Source organism: Syngnathoides biaculeatus, chromosome 2, assembly GCF_019802595.1.
Source record: "Syngnathoides biaculeatus isolate LvHL_M chromosome 2, ASM1980259v1, whole genome shotgun sequence".
Taxonomy (NCBI): domain Eukaryota; kingdom Metazoa; phylum Chordata; class Actinopteri; order Syngnathiformes; family Syngnathidae; genus Syngnathoides; species Syngnathoides biaculeatus.
This window is the reverse complement of record NC_084641.1, coordinates 41,813,062-41,829,331: the sequence shown is the minus strand read 5'-3', so window position 1 is coordinate 41,829,331 and position 16,270 is coordinate 41,813,062. Positions and strand designations below refer to the sequence as shown.

The 16,270-nt window shown below is 40.3% G+C and overlaps 1 protein-coding gene and 1 long non-coding RNA gene across 3 annotated transcripts in view; one reads left to right on the top strand and one right to left on the bottom strand.

Moving 5' to 3' along the window:
- The window catches only part of irak1 (interleukin-1 receptor-associated kinase 1), a 62,757-nt gene that overhangs the window by 33,318 nt on the left and 13,169 nt on the right, over positions 1-16,270 (bottom strand). The window contains exons 3-5 of one of the 2 annotated variants that reach the window (XM_061805977.1): positions 16,142-16,261; positions 14,186-14,256; positions 12,157-12,204 (exon numbers count right to left, since the gene is read on the bottom strand). In XM_061805977.1, coding sequence (XP_061661961.1) covers positions 12,157-12,204; positions 14,186-14,256; positions 16,142-16,261 — 239 coding nt within the window. Of the gene's footprint in view, positions 1-6,346; positions 6,527-6,597; positions 6,672-12,156; positions 12,205-14,185; positions 14,257-16,141; positions 16,262-16,270 lie in introns of both variants that reach the window. The other variant, XM_061805967.1, reaches the window with a different exon arrangement.
- Positions 1-16,270, top strand: part of LOC133493069 (uncharacterized) — a 29,351-nt gene that overhangs the window by 1,830 nt on the left and 11,251 nt on the right. The window contains exon 2 of the long non-coding RNA XR_009792838.1: positions 11,440-11,561. This is a non-coding gene — a long non-coding RNA (uncharacterized LOC133493069). The remainder of the gene's footprint in view (positions 1-11,439; positions 11,562-16,270) is intronic.

Genomic DNA, 16,270 nt, shown 5'->3' with positions numbered 1-16,270 from the left:
ATAGTGGTCAGGCTTGAAAAGCTCACCAAAGAAAGATATGTTTTGGAAAGTGGGAACAATGGTAAAATATCTTTGTTTGACAGAATGGGGTACTTACTTGGCGGTAGCCAACCAAGAACTGTCCAAAGGTATGTGAGCAAAGCTTTGCTTTAAACTACAGTCTTGTCTCAGTTCAGTGAGTTCCTCCTGTTCCTCTAAAGTCATGTCCTTTCCACCAACCGATGCTGAACTGTATGTGTCCCTCACCGAGTCAAGGAATTGAATGGACAATGAAGAAAAATAAAATAACTTCAAGTGTTTTTAAATGTTTCACTATATTTTGCCACTGTTTGGTGAGTATGAACATTTCAAGATTTTCATTGTCCATGTTTCCAGAGTTGTATCTTTGAGCGGAATCAATTTATTTTATCTGTACTTGTAAGCAGGTTTTCCCATCAGCCTTGCAAATGTGTGTTCAATTCATTCAGATGAAAAATGTCAGCCAGGTTTCCACACTACTCATCAGTTGCAAGCAGTTTTGCATAATCAGACCTCTCATTTGTCAGAAACACTTATTTCCTCTTGGAGCTCATAAACAAAGGCCAGTACCTAGCCACGGGACAACCACCAGATGTCCGTATGAAATTAAGAAGGCTTTATATTCTGCACCGATTTTCCTCACAGATTTTTGATGATTTTACGACTTCCACCATGCGCAGAGCATCATCCAACAGAGAAACTAGGTCTGCTGGTTAAGTCTTGGCTACGAGGGCCTCGCTGTGTAAAAAGTATTGTGTAACAATCACATCGGGTTCTCATTCTTTCACTCTGCTTACAAAGCCTTCGGAGGATCCGACCATGGCTGCTGCTCCATCAGAGCAGACACCCGTGCAGTTTTTCCATTTAATTCCACTTTGTTCAAGATATTAAGACAGGACCCAAAAATATTCATCAGTTTATTGTTGCAATGGCTCCCAAAAAGTTTTTTTTATTGCATATCTATCCACAAACCCCACTTTGGCCAGGTGTTGGGCATGTCCAATAATATACAGTAGGTGGACTTGTCAAGTTGCAATACAAACTTACGATTGATAGGGACCTTTTCCAAAACTAAACTTCCAATGTCTGCAGACATGTGACCAATATGTCTGGAAATGGTGTTAAATGAAAGAGGGGCTTTGACTTTTTCTTCAGCCATTTTAGTCCCGAGGATCTCATTTACAATGGCTTTACAGGAAGTACAGCATTCATGTCTCTGCCATAGTGTTCGACTTTTTTAATTTGGAAGTTCAGGAATGTGATTGCTGGTTTTCAGGGCTCTCTCTTATCTTTGTCTAATTTCTTATCAATGTTGCCTGTTCCCCTGTATGTGCATGAAGACAAACAAAATACTTCGCATTCTTGTTCTGAAGATGCTGTTTAAAATTACTTGGAACCATTGAACTGTTGAATAGCTTTTCACCATACACCAAGCACAATGGAGTCATAACCACTGGATCCCCGGTAAGAGTAAATCCAAATGAAAGATCGCTTTCACTATATTGCCTCACGTCGGAGACTTTCTCTGAGCAAACAGTCTTTGGTTTCTTTTCACCTCCAGTCATACTTGGGCATTCATCTGAGTCAGAATTTTGTCCAGAGTCCAATTTTGAGTTTGCGTCTTTCCTTTTCAAAAACCTCTCCATCATTGTCATGGTCTAGCTTCGCAAGCAACAATGCCACTGTCACCCACACCTGATGCATCAATAATCAAAGTCATTAGCTACCTCTTGTCACCTACTGAAATCGAAGGGTAACACGATTACTCTGCCCGTCGATAGAAGAAGAGGAATGCGCAGAGCCTACAACTGAGTGGAGGGACTAGGACAAGAAAAGCTCAAGAGTTGGTTGACATGATGATTAAGAGAAGGATTGATATACTGTGCATCCAAGAGAGGAAGTGGAAAGGGAGTAAGGCTCAAAGTTTAGGAGCAGGGTTTAAATTATTTTAGCATGGAGTAGATGGGAAGAGAAATGGAGCAGGCGTAACTTTAAAGAAAGAGCTGCCTAAGAATGTCTTGGAGGTGAAAAGAGTATCAGATTGAGTGATGAGGCTGAAATTTGAAATTGAGGATATTACGTATAAGGTGATAAGCGGCTATGCCCCACAGGTAGGATGTGACCTAAGTTGAAAGAGAAATTTTGGAAGGAACTAGATGAAGTAGTTCTGAACATCCCAGATTGAGAGAGAATTGTGATTGGTGTAGATTGTAATGGACATGTTGGTGAAGGAAACGGGGCGACGAGGAAGTGATGGGTAAGTACAGCAGGCAGGAAAGGAACTTTGAGGGGCAGATGGTGGTGGACTTTGGAAAAAGGATGGAAATGGCAGTAGTGAACACTTTTTCCCCAAAAGAGGCAGGAACATATCGTGACCTACAAGAGTGGAGGTAGAAGCACGCAGGTGGATTATATTTTGTGCAGACGATGTAATCTGAAGGAGGCTACTGACTTTAAGGTAGTGGTAGGGGAAAGTGTGGCTCGATAGCATAGGATGGTGGTGTGTAGCATGACTCTGGGGGAGGGTAGGAAGATTAAGAAGACAAAGGTAGAGCAGAGAACCATGAGGTGGAAGATGAGAAAGGAAGAATGTTGTGCGCCCTTTCAGAAAGAGGTGAGACAGGCTCTCGATGGACAGCATGAGCTCCCGGAAGACTGGACTACTACAGCCAAGGTGATCAGAGAGACAGGCAGGGGAGTACTTCGTGTATCTTCTGGTAGGAAAGAGGAGAAAGAGACTGGATCAAAATACAGGAAGTCATACAGAAAGAGATTAGCAGAGAAGAAGTGGGACACAGAGGACTGAGAAGAGGCAAAAGGAATATATTGAGATGTGACAAAGGGCAAAGGTAGAGATGGCGAAGGCTAAACAAGAGGCATATGACGACATCTAAACCAGGTTCCACACGAAAGAAGGAGAAAAGGATCTCTATAGGTTGGCCAGACAAAAGGATTGAGATGGGAAGGATGTGCAGCAGGTAAGGGTGATTAAGGATAGCAATGGAAATGTTTTTACTGGTGCTACTAGTTTTCTAAATAGATGGAAAGAATGCTTTGAGAAGTTGATGAATGAAGAGTAGACAAGTGTGAAGGACCAGGAAATGGCAATGATCAGTAAGGGGGAGGTAAGAAAGGCACTAAGAGTATGAAAAATGGAAAGGCAGTTGGTCCTGATGACACCCTTCAAGGTATGGAAGCAATTTAGAGAGGTAGCTGTGGAGTTTTTGACCAACTTATTCAACAGATTACTAGCGGGCGGAGAAGATGCCTGAGTAATGGAGGAAAAGTTTGCTAGTTCCCATTTTTAAGAACAAAGGCGATATGCAGAGCTGTGGGAACTATAGAGGAATAAAGTTGATGAGCCACACAATGAAGTTATGGGAAAGAGTAATGGAGGCTAGACTCAAGACAAGTAAGAATCTGCAAGCAACTTTATGGTTTCATGCCTAGAAAGAGTATCACAGATGCATTATTTGCCTTGCAGATGCTAGTGAAAAAGTACAGAGAAGGTCAGAAGGCGCTACATTGTGACTTTGTGGATCTAGAGAAAGCCTATGACAGAGTACCAAGAAGGAACTGTGGTAGTGCATGCATAAGTCTGGGGTGGCAAATAAATATGTTTGAATTGTACAGGACATGTATGATGGCAGCAGAACAATGGTGAGATGTGCCATAGGTGTGACAGAAGAATTTAAGGTGGAGGTGGGACTGCATCAGGGATCAACTCTGAGCCCCTTGCTGTTTGCAGTGGTAATGGATAGGCTGACAGATGAGGTTAGACTGATATCCCCTTGGACCATGACGTTCGCAGATGATATTGTGATGTGCAGTGAAAGCAGGGAGCATGCAGAGGAACAATTAGAAAGATGGAGGCATGCACTGGAAAGGAGAGGAATGAAGATTAGCCGAAGTAAAACAGAATATATGTGAGTGAATGAGAAAAGTGGAGGGGGAAGAGTGAGGCTACAAGGAGAAAAGATAGCGAGGGTGGACGACTTCAAATATTTAGGGTCAACAATCTAGAGCAATGGTGAGTGTGGTAAGGAAGTGAAAAAAATGGGTCCAAGCAGGTTGGAGCAGCTGGTGGAAGGTGTCTGGTCTGTTATATGACATTAGAGTCTCTGCTAGGATAAAGAGCAAAGTTTATAAAACAGTGGTGAGGCCGGCCATGATCTACAGATAAGAGACGGTGGCGCTGATGAGACAACAGAAAGCAGAACTGGAAGTGGCAGAAATGAAGATGTTGAGGTTCTCTCTATGAATGTGCAGGTTAGATAGGATAAGAAATGAGCTCATTAGAGGGACAGCCAAAGTGGGATGTTTTGGAGACAAGGTTTGAGAGAGAAGACTTCGATGGTTTGGACATGACATGTCCAGAGGCGAGAGAGTGAGGATATTGACAGAAGGATGCTGAGTATGGAGCTACCAGGCAAAAGAGCGAGAGAAAGACCAAAGAGAAGGTTGATGGATGTTGTGAGGGAAGACATGAGGGCAGTGTGTGTTAAGAGAGGAAGATGCAGGAGATAGGGTTAGATGGAAAAAGATGACACGCCGTGGCGACCCCTAACGGGACAAGCCGAAAGGAAAAGAAGATTTACAGTCCTCTGCCAACAGGAATTTTTTTCCTCCATCTGATTGTTAGTGGTGCATAAAAGGAAGGACATTACAAGGAAGGAATTCAGAATAGAAGACCTGTTTCTGACATTTTCAAGATCGAGATAATTACTTAAAATTACGATCAGACTAACAACAACGTGTTTTTTTTCTTTTTGTAAACTGAATCAGGAAAATTTCACAAGTATGATCATCTGTTATTTAAAAAATGCAGCCACTGAAGAGACAACGATAAGCAGAGGTGGCGGGAATTAAGATGTTGGGGTTCGCTCTCTGAGTGACCAGGTGGGATAAAATTGGAAATTATCTTAGAGGGACAGACAAGCCTCGATGTTTTGGAGACAAAGTTAGAGAAAGCAGACTTTGATGGCTTGGAAAGAGGAGAGAGAGTGGAGTATGTTGGTAAAAAGATGATGACAATGGAGCTTCCAGGCAGAGGAAGGCCAAAGAGAAGGTTGATGGTTGTCATGTTGGAAGACATGAGGGGATTAGATGTTTGAGAGAAGGATGCATGACACAGGCTCAAATTGAAAAGGGACAAGCTGAAAGGAAAAGAAAAAAAAAACATTTATTTAAAGATTGATTATGAGTCATTAAATAATGATCCAATTTTTTTTACATAAAGGTTCACCGTGGTGTTCTTGTTCTACAGTGTTTTAAGTTTGTATTCATATGGTGGAAAAAACAAATATTCATGTCTGTAAAATGACGGTATGGTGGGTTACTAATTGTAATGAAGTGAGTAATTGTCTTTTACAGATGTATGGGTAAGTATGTTGAAAAGTCGACGAATGAATGAATAAAAACAATGAGGATGCTTTACAGCAGGGGTGGCTAACTCATATTCATGGTGGGCCAAAACTTAAAATTGGGACAATGTTGCGGGACATACTCAATATTTCATGAAAAAAAAAAATAAAATAAAATCAATGCGATCTGCCTTTCCATTATCTGTAAAAATGTACAGCAGTTATAGTTTTTCATCCATCCTCTTAGCCGCTTATCCTCACAAGGGTCGCGGGGAGTGCTGGAGCCTATTCCAGCTGTCAAAGGACAGGAGGCGGGTTGCATCCTGCACTGGTTGCCAGCCAATCGCAGGACACATCGAGACAAACAGCCACACTCACATTCACACCTAGGGGCAATTTAGGGTGTCCAATTAATGTTGCATGTTTTTGGGATGTGGGAGGAAACTAGAGTGCCCGGAGAAAACCCACGCAGGCACAGGGAGAACATGCAAACTCCATACAGGCGGGTCGGGGATTGAACCCGGGACCTCAGAACTGTGAGGCTAACGCTTTCCAGCTGAACCACCATGCCGCCATAGTTTATCATATGACAAGCAAATTTTGCTTCAACATTGAATTTGGAGTACACATACTGTAAATATGAGAAATCAAATTTGTGATAAAAGATAGTAGTATTTGTTGTTTTGTTTTTAAATTGATAATGAGTGATTCTCTACTCTATCTCCAACTACCTCTCCTTTTTTATGTAAATCTTTTTCAAAAGCAGGTCAAATTTGTCCCCTGGGCCTCAGTTTGACATATGTGCTTTACAGAAAAGTACATTTACTCCTTCACTGTTCATGTATACTGGAATGATACAACCGGAAAACTACTCCAGTGAAACATAACTCCTGTAAACCAGCCAACCAGATCAGTGCAAAACTACACCCCAACTTTGTCTCATGCATAATGTGTGATTTCCCAACCTCTTTGAGTCTCTTGACTGCACAGTCAGTATTCCTTAGGGATGCTCTGTACACAACTCCAAAGCCCCCCTCACCGATCTGCAAGGCAGGAGAGAACCCCTTGGTTCCTGCATGAACCTCTTCATAGGACCAACACATCACCCCGTACCCAGTAACATCATATGGCACCACCGGGGAGCCCTAGAGGATTGAGTGATTAGTGACATGAGTGATGTGTCATCAAAATTAATAATTGATGTGTATTAAATAACCTGGAGGGTTCGAGGTTGACCAGACTGCAAACTTGAGGGAGGTGAGGCTGGTCGGGGGAGTGTTCTTTCATCAACTGAGAACCAGAGCATATCCCATTTTAGATTCAACACACTTTGCAGGTCCTTCGGTCACAGTCTGCACACAGTGTTTGATTTATTGTATTTTCCAGACTACAGCGCGCACTGGCTAATAAGCCACACGCACTCCTGTAACAGGTTTTCCCATACAGTAGCCGCGCCGGACCATACGCCGTGGATGTACACCGTACCTACTGCCATATTGTGAAATTACCCACAAAAAGACTTTGCAAATGTTTATATTTAGAAAAACTGGCCTTTCTGTTGGATGAGCCCTTTTACTGCTGTGTTTCATTCAGTGGAACAATGTACCTTGTTTCCAAAGATTGACGAACACGGCAGTATAATGGCTCAAACAACGCAAAAGTCATTGTTTATAATTCCTCTGCCTCCTTTTCACTGAAACTACTATGGAGCTCATGCACTTACGTCACCAAAATCACGTGACTGGTCATATTGCCGGTCAAACAAAGCATTGTTCAATGCTAACACCGTTGAGACAAAACGAAAATGTCTTATAGCACGACGCCCAGAGTTTTGTCCGATACCGTTAAACATTTAGAAGATGATAATAAACAAAAGGTACGTGGAAAAATTAGAGACACTTGGCACAGAGGACCCCAATTTAATGCCGAAGTCGACGTTTTCGACGATAAGAAAGTGGACAGTTAACCCGCTTCCACTTGGCTTGGACAACTGGATATACACGTATCTGGTGAGTAAGTCGTCGAGATTTACACAGAGGAGTTCGAAAGTGTATAAAAGTCTGGACACATACAAATACATCATTGCTGGATCTGTTTTCAATCAAGAATAAATCCCACATTGTGATGGAGCCACTCGGATTTTTTCAATACAAATACCAATATTTAAATAAATGACCCCTGTTTTTACACAAACTTGGATTCATTAACTATGGCAATATGGTGCCGTGAAAATTGTGACGTCACATGCACAAGCTCTATAGTCGTCTTCTTCAGTATCAGAGTTGAAGAGCCTCAGAAAGTCTCCATCACACACCATTTCAGTCTCTCTGTTGTTCTCAATGTCATTTTCATTTTGAGTTACTGCTGAAGTTGTGCTGTTCTCCTCACATAGGAGTCCAGCTTTTCAAAATCTGCTGGTAATGGTTGATTATTTTACACCGCTCCATGCTTTTAAGATCCACTGGCAGACCTTAGAAAAGAATTACCTTTGTGGCCAGTTTATATGAAATATCCTAAATTAATTCAATTAAAAATATATGTTTTTCATTTATGCATGTGGTGCTGCATTTTGCTTTGAGCACTCCAAAAACTAGCGCAGTTTTTTTCGACAAGGTTGAAGTATCTTTGTCGTCTTCTACGCATGCTTGAGTTATGATTCTTCTTCTACGCGCGGTGAAGGTAAAGTCATTTTCTACATGCACAGAAGTAAAAGTTTCTATATTGGTTTTTATTGTACATTTAAACTCATAGCCGCTGTTGACAAAAAAAAAAAAAAGTTTATTTTAGCTGCATCATTACTTATGCCGCAGGGTTCACAGCGCTGGAAAAAAGTGGTGGCTTGTAGTTCAGAAAATACGGCAGTCATTCTATAATACTATTGCCACACTGGACAAGTGGGTCACACATCTCCCTCACGATTCTATTGTCAACACCGACCTTTTTAATTTAGCTTTTAATTATACATTTATTTTTTTTATTTATCTTAATTGCGATTGTCTGGTGGCCAGTTCAGAGTACTTCGTCTTTGGTCCCTAAGATAGCTGGGATAAGCTCCAGCACACCCGCAACCGGAGTAAGGAAAAGGATATGGAAATGGACAGATGGATTTATCTTCACTAACCCTAGAGAAACCCAAGACATCAAAATCCTCTTTTAAATATGTGACCCCATGGGTTCTTTCCTTCTTTTATATTCTTAGGTCTGTTATTTATTGAATGATATTTATTTCAGCTTTGATATTTTTCTGTCTGTAATTGTTTAAAAGCATTTTTACATCTCCTGTTGTACTATTTATGTCTTTTGAGCCTAATAGAGCTCGTGCACATACATAACGTGACTGGCCATAATGCCGGTCAAACAAAGCAATGTTCAATGCTAAGTCCATAGAGACGAAACGAAAATGTCTTATAGCACGACGCCCAGAATTTTGTCCGATACCATTAATAATCGAAGGTACGTGAAAAAATTTGAGACACTTGGCATAGAGGACCCATATTTAACACCGAAGTCGATGTTTTCGCCGAAAAGAAAGTGGACTGTTAACACGCTTCCACTTCTCTTGGACAACAGGATATACACATGTACAGTGAAGAAAATAAGTATTTGAACACCCTGCTACATTGCAAGTTTGCCCACTTAGGAATCATGAAATTTTCTTCGTAGGTGCATGTCCACTTGGAGAGAGATGATCTAAAAAGAAAAATCCAGAAATCAAAATGTATAATTTTTTTTAACGATTTATTTGTGTGATACAGCTGCAAATAAGTATTTGAACACCTGAGAAAACCAATGTTAATATATGGTACAGTAACCTTTGTTTGCAATTACAGAGGTCAAACTTTTCCTGTAGTTATTCACCAGGTTTGCACACACTGCAGGAGGGATTTCGGCCCACTCCTCCACTCAGATCTAGAGATCAGACAGGTTTCTGGGCTGTCGCTGAGAAACATGGAGTTTCAGCTCCCTCCAAAGATTTTCTATTGGGTTTAGGTCTGGAGACTGGCTAGGCCAAGCCAGAACTTTGATATGCTTCTTACGGAGACACTCCTTTGTTTTGCTGGCTGTATGCTTCGGGTCATCGTCATGTTGAAAGACCCAGCAATGACCCATCTTCAATACTCTGACTGACTGAATGAGGTTGTTCCCCAAAATCTCAGAATACATGGCCGCGGTCATCCTCTCCTTATTACAGTGCAGTCGTGCTGTCCCATGTGCATAAAAAAAAACCCACCAAAGTATGATGATACCACCCCTCTGCTTCACAGTAGGGATGGTGTTCTTGGGATGGAACTCATCATTCGTCTTCCTTTGAACACGGTTAGTGGAATTATGACAAAAAAGTTCCATTTTGGTCTCATCTGACCACAAAACTTTCTCCCATGACTCCTCTGTATCATCCAAATGGTCATTGGCAAACTTAAGATGGGTCTGGACATATGCTGGTTTAAGCAGGGGAACCTTCTGTGCCAAGCATGATTTCAAACCATGACATCTTAGTATATTACCAACAGTAACCTTGGAAAGGGTGGTCCCAGCTCTTTTCAGGTCATTGACCATGTCCTGTCGTGTAGTAATGGGCTGATTCCTCACCTTTCTAAGGATCAGCGAGACCCCACGAGGTGATATCTTGCATGGGCCTCCACTCCGATTGAGATTGACCGTCAAGATTCTTCCATTTTCTAATGATTGCTCCAACAGTGGACCTTTTTTTCCACCAACCTGCTTGGCAATTTCTCCATAGCCCTTTCCAGCCGTGTGTAGTTGTACAATTTTGTCTCTGGTGTCTTTAGGCAGCTCTTTGGTCTTGGCCATGTTACAAGTTTGAGTCTTACTAATTGTATGGATAGGACAGGTATCTTTATGCAGCTAACGACATCAAACAGTTGCATCTGATTCAAGATAAAACATGGAGTGGAGGTGGACTTTTAAAGGCGGACTAACAGGTCTTTGAGGTTCAGAATTCTAGCTGATAGACAGGTGTTCAAATACTCATTTGCAGCTGTATCACACAAATCGTTAAAAAAAAAAAAAAACTTATTGTGATTTGTGGATTTTTCTTTTTAATTATCTCTCTCTCACAGTGGACATGCACCTACGATGAAAATTTCAGACCCCTCCATGATTACTAAGTGGGAGAACTTGCAATATAGCAGGGTGTTCAAATACTCCTTTTCTTCAATGTATTTATTTGGTGAGTAAGTCGTTAAGTTTTAAATGGAAAAGTTTACTGGACGCACACAAATACTTCGTTGCTGGATCTGTTCTCAATCAGGAATATATCTCATAGTGAAGGACCCACTCCGATTTTTTTCAGTACAAATACCAATATTTAAATAAATGACCCGCGGTTTTACACAAACTCGCATTCATCAACTATGATTGGGAGAAAAAAAGACAGCGATTCGGCTCCTCCGTACACTGAGATAAACCGCTGGAATAGGATTGTAAACAGAAGAGTGTTGCGGCCACACGTTAACCTACGTAAACCTGAGCTGCCAGGCAAAAGAGCGAGAGGGAGACCAAAGAGAAAGTTTATGGATGTGGTGAGGGAAGACATGAGGGCAGTTGGGGTTAGAGAGGAAGATGCAGGAGATGGGCTAAGATGGAAAAAGATGAAACGCTGTGGCGACCCCTAACAGGACAAGCCAAAAGAAAAAAAAGGGGAGAGATTTAGCTTTTCAGCTGGTATTCCATAGAATGACCTCTTTGAATATCTGTCTCGTCTGTTGTAACAATCAACAGCACAACAAGTCACAGGCATTGTGAATATTCTGCTCCGGTTCAATGTCCCCTACGCAGTCGAGCAGCTCTTTTTGACCGGCAATATGGTGCAGTGAAAATGGTGACGTCACGTGCACGAGCTCTATAGTGTAAGTCCTCCCTATTTTTTTCCAGATAATTTCTTTAATTTTCTCTTACATTGATTGTACTGTTTTGCAATATTTTACTACTGGTAGTGTTTACCCAGTGGGAGCTCTCTGCGCTGTGACTTGCAGTTGGCCATAGTCGTGGTTTCGTCTCATGGTGTTTGCTGTGTGTGTGGGAACTTTCTGTGCAGCTACACTGCAAGCTCCATGCTGGTGGACCAACGGTAGTACCTTATTGCAAAGGGCTCCTTGAGGTGGTGTTTCCTTACCTTGTTGCTGTGTGCCCAGCATCAGGTATCTTGGGTCATTTAAGGTATGGCGTTTTTACTGGTATGTGTGTGAGTGCGTCTTTTTTGTCATTACAATCTATTATCACTTGTATGTCTGTCTGTGGACAAGAGGTTGGGGGTGATTTTAAGTCATGTAAAGCAGTGGTCCCCAACCTTGTCATCACTGCGGACCGGTCAATGGTTTACAATTTTTTACTGCAGATCGGGGGGTTATGTAGATTGTTTGTATTAAATATCGTTTGGATTGAAAAGGGAATATATTAAACATGATCATGAATAATAATGTAATAATGCACTAAAAATTAAAAATACATGTGGAAAAATAAAGAACAAGAACCAGCAATTCCACATTTCTTTCTCTTTTATCTAAATATACCAACACAACAATGCAATTTTTTTAAAAATTATTGAACACTTCATGAATGTTATTTTTCGACAGATAAAACTTTGTCAGTTTGAACCATCTCATCTCCTGTCCCCTCTGCCTCACTTCACTTCGTTGGCGACTACAGCCCTAATGCTCTCTGACTGATCACTGTAATAACGTTTAAAAATGCCAAAATAGGACACAGATACGCCACGAAAATGAAACTTGAGTGCGTGAAAATTTTAACTCACCATAACGCTAACACATGAGGTTGTTTCTCTACAACGAGATGGTCCCATCTGCAGGTAATGGGAGATAATGTCAGCCGAAGTGTGTTGCTTATGTCCTGTTTATTCCTTTGTTTTGTTTTGGTTGCCGTCATTCCAGAAAACCCCGCTTCACAGATAAGTTGTGTCATTTTGTTTACATTCTGTACAGATGTACTCTTATGACATGTAGGCTTTACACAATCAATTTCAATTTTTGAGGTTGATCATCTATCAGCAATTTTTAAAAAACAATAATCAATCACAACATGGGGAAATTTCCATTTAAATGACTTATTAATTTACTGTATATAGTGCCGTGGAAAAGTATTTGCGCCCTTCCTGATTTATTTAGTTTTTTGCATATCTATCGCACACATTGGTTTCAAATCATCAAACCAGTTTTAATACCACTCAGAGACAACCCAAGGAAATACAAAATGCAGTTTCTAAAAGACAAGTCAATTTATTAAGTCACAAAAAAAATAAAAACCTTTGTGACTCTCTGTGAAAATGTAATTGCCCCCTGAACCTAATATGTTGTACCACACTTGATAGCAATAACTCAAATCAAGCGTGATGATTGGTGATTATTCCTTCACATCAGTCTGGAGGAATTATGTCCTACTTTACTTTGGAGAATTGTTTCTCGTCTGCCATACTGGAAGGTTTTCTCGCATAAACTGGCCGTTTCAGGTCACACCACAGCATCTCAAATGGATTTAAATCCGGACTTTGATTTAACCACATCAAAACTTTTTTTTTTTTTAAACGATTCAGTAGTGTTCTTGCTGTTATGTTTTCGATCTGCCTCAACCGGCGTTATACAAGAGCACTTGAGTTTGAGGGCACGGACTGATGGCCAGACATTCTTCAGGATTGGCACACATCATAATTAATTGATCCAAAGCAGGTTGTTTTGGTCCGCAGGCAGAAAAGCAGCCCCAGACCATCACACCATGCTTCACTGGTGGTATAATGTTTGTTTTATAAAAGGCTGTGCCATTTTTACGCCAAATGTAACAGGCCGCAAACCTTCCGAAAGGTTCAATATCGTCAGTCCACACAGCGTTTCTCCAAAAGTCTTGAGGACAATCAAAATGTTTTTTTTTTTTTTTTTTTTTTTTTGTAGAAAGTATTCATTGCTGACAGCAGGGGTTTTCACCTGGGAACTCTACCATGGATACCATTTTTGGCCAGTGTCTTTCTCATGGCAGTCATGAACACTGATCTTAACTGACGTCACCGATGCCTGCAGGTCTTTAGATGTTATTCGAGATTCTTTTGTGGCCTACTGGATCGTTGTCGCACTCTTGGAGTAATTTTAGTTGGTCGTCCACTCCTGGGAGGGTTTGCTAATGTTCCCTGTTTTCTCCATTTGTGGATAATGGCTCTGACAGTGGTTTGGCCTTGGGAATGGCTTTGTAACCTTTTCCAGACTGATGGATTCAATTACTTTTTTTTCCCAATTTCTTCTTGAATTTCTTTATATCGTGGCATAATGCATTGGTTCTTGAGATATTGTAGCCCACTTTATGTTCTTGGAAAATTTCTATTTGCGTGCTTTCTTGAGTCAACAAGTGTGGTTGTCATCAGGTTTGGGTGTGGCTTGTGAAACTGAACTCACTTCAAATTTGTGGTTAGTCAGTGACTGTGATTTAACAGAGGGTCAGAAAGGTTTGTATTTTTTGTGCCTTAACAAATTGAATTGTCATTTAAAAACTGCATTTTGTATTTCATTGGGTTGTCTCTGAGAGAGCTATTAAAATTGGTTTCAATAAAGAATAAAGTGTAATTGCATAGCCACTACAGTAGTAGGCAGTGGCCCTCTCATTGTCAGCGTACGCAGGGAGTATTATCATCATCAGTTCTATCATGTAGGTGTTTTTTTATTGCACCGAACAGGCGATGTGCAGTAAAACAAACCCATAAGAGACAACGTGAAAAACAATTTTTAACGGGGATCAAAAGAAAGGCGAAGAGAAACAAAGACAATGAGACAAAAGAAAGTCACCTGAAAGCTAAGACGAGGAAATATGAAGAAGCGTATGTAGCACTTGACTTCACTGTGACTACAGTGTGAGACTAGGAAACAAGAAAAAATGCCAGCGGACAACATGAAGCCAAATAAATTATTGTGGCACTTAAAGTCATGACACCAGAGTCATGCTGATGAACTGCTGGATTTTTTTTCAGCCAAAATGTGTGGAATATTACCACCAATCATCCCGCTTTGTTAAAGTTCCTTCAGTCCGCCAGCATGCATTGTTTGTATCATACAAGGTAGCATACCAAATTGCTTAGTGACAAAAAAAAAAAAAAACCCATAGCACAGCAGAATTATTCATTTTTGTTTTGTAATTTTGTGTTTTATATATTGTGCTCCTTAGTTAATATTGCTGACCTGAATTGGATGTTATTATTTATTGATTTTATTTTACATGATCAAATGGTACAATACGTCGGTCCAAAATGCTTACAGTTTAAACGATTTTTTTTTTCCAGGCATATTGATGACCTTAAAATGTTTTCTGTTACAGACTAAAAAACAATGTAACTGAAGTTATTCTTTGTTGTAAGTTGAACTATATTTCTAATTTATTTTTTGTTTTATTTAATATTAATAAGGATACAATGTTATGCAGAGCTGCACTTATAACAATTTTATAGACAAATGATATTTAAAGTCGCAGCGGAGAGAGGGGGGTTGTAACAAAAAATAAATGAGAAGCACTGCTGTAGATGATGGCGTGCAGTAAATTTGGAGTAAATGTCTTTTGCAAACACGATCAATTACATCATCAGATCAGCGAATTACAACATTGAAGCCGTTCATCATAAAATGCTCATTAGCGGCGAATACTGAAAATTCCAATCAAATTGGTGTATTGAGAAATACTGTATACAAATCAAAGAATAAGAGGCAGTTTACCAAATTTAGGTTATTTGAATCATGATCAATTAGCAATAAGTGCAGTGTGAAAAGGTCTTTAATTGGGCCAAAGCCCTAACAGAAACAGATCTTTTGTGCCATCGTGTGGCATCTGTAGTTGATTGTTTATTTAGTAATCCCTCGTTTTCGCGGGTAATTGGTATCAGACCCACCCACGAAAAGTGAAAAACTGCTAAGAAGGGGTAAATGGCATTTTTTTTTCTTTTTTGCTTGCTGTCCTTATCATCTTGCTGAGGATGCCACATTATACCCTATCAATGCGGCTTCACGCCACAGTACTGTCCTTAATGTATGCTAGCATTTTTTTATGGAATTGTATTCTATTTATCTATCTTTTCTTTCTTTTTTTTTTTTTGCTTTATTGGTCCATGTTGTCTTGCTGAGGATGCCACATAATACCCTATAGATTTTTTTATATATATTATATTTATTTATTTTTCTTCATTGGTCCATGTCGTCACACCGGGGATGGAGCATTAGAACGTAGCGATCCATCTTTTTTGGGAGGGAGGGGAAATCCGTGATGCACTGAATCCGCGATAGGTGATCCACAAAGTAGAAAGGAATTACTGTATTATGCACAGTTCTAAACATTTTTAGCTCATAATTTTTGTTTGATTTTTTTCGAGGTATTTGCAGGAGAGGTGGGACCTTAGTCCACACAGAACAATTGATATGTATGATTCATGTACAGTTCCCACATCCACTGCTGCTCTCATTCTGAGTTATCGTTGACTGATTGCCTAAATAAATAAATCACTTGTTGATTTTTGATTCGTGTATGCTGCTACGGTCTACTTTGCAACAGTAAAAATGTCCCCATTGCAGTACTAATGAAACCTGATATTCTGTATTCTCTCTATAATGCTCGATTGTGTTCATTGATGCCATGTTTGGGGGACATTTGTTTGATTTTTTTCTTTTTCTTAATTCAAATGTCTATAACTGTCGTGGAGACCGGTGATTAGTACAGTGTGGTTAGTTCAAGAAAATTAAAATGGTTGTATCTTGTACTACCTGTACTGTGGATCGCGTGGGTTGTCATTGCGTGCGGAGCCACTGACTTGGTGGGAGGATCAAAGTGAGAAAGTATAACAGGAGGAGGAGCAAGAGGAGAAGCCTTCAAAGACACTGCGCCTATGTGGA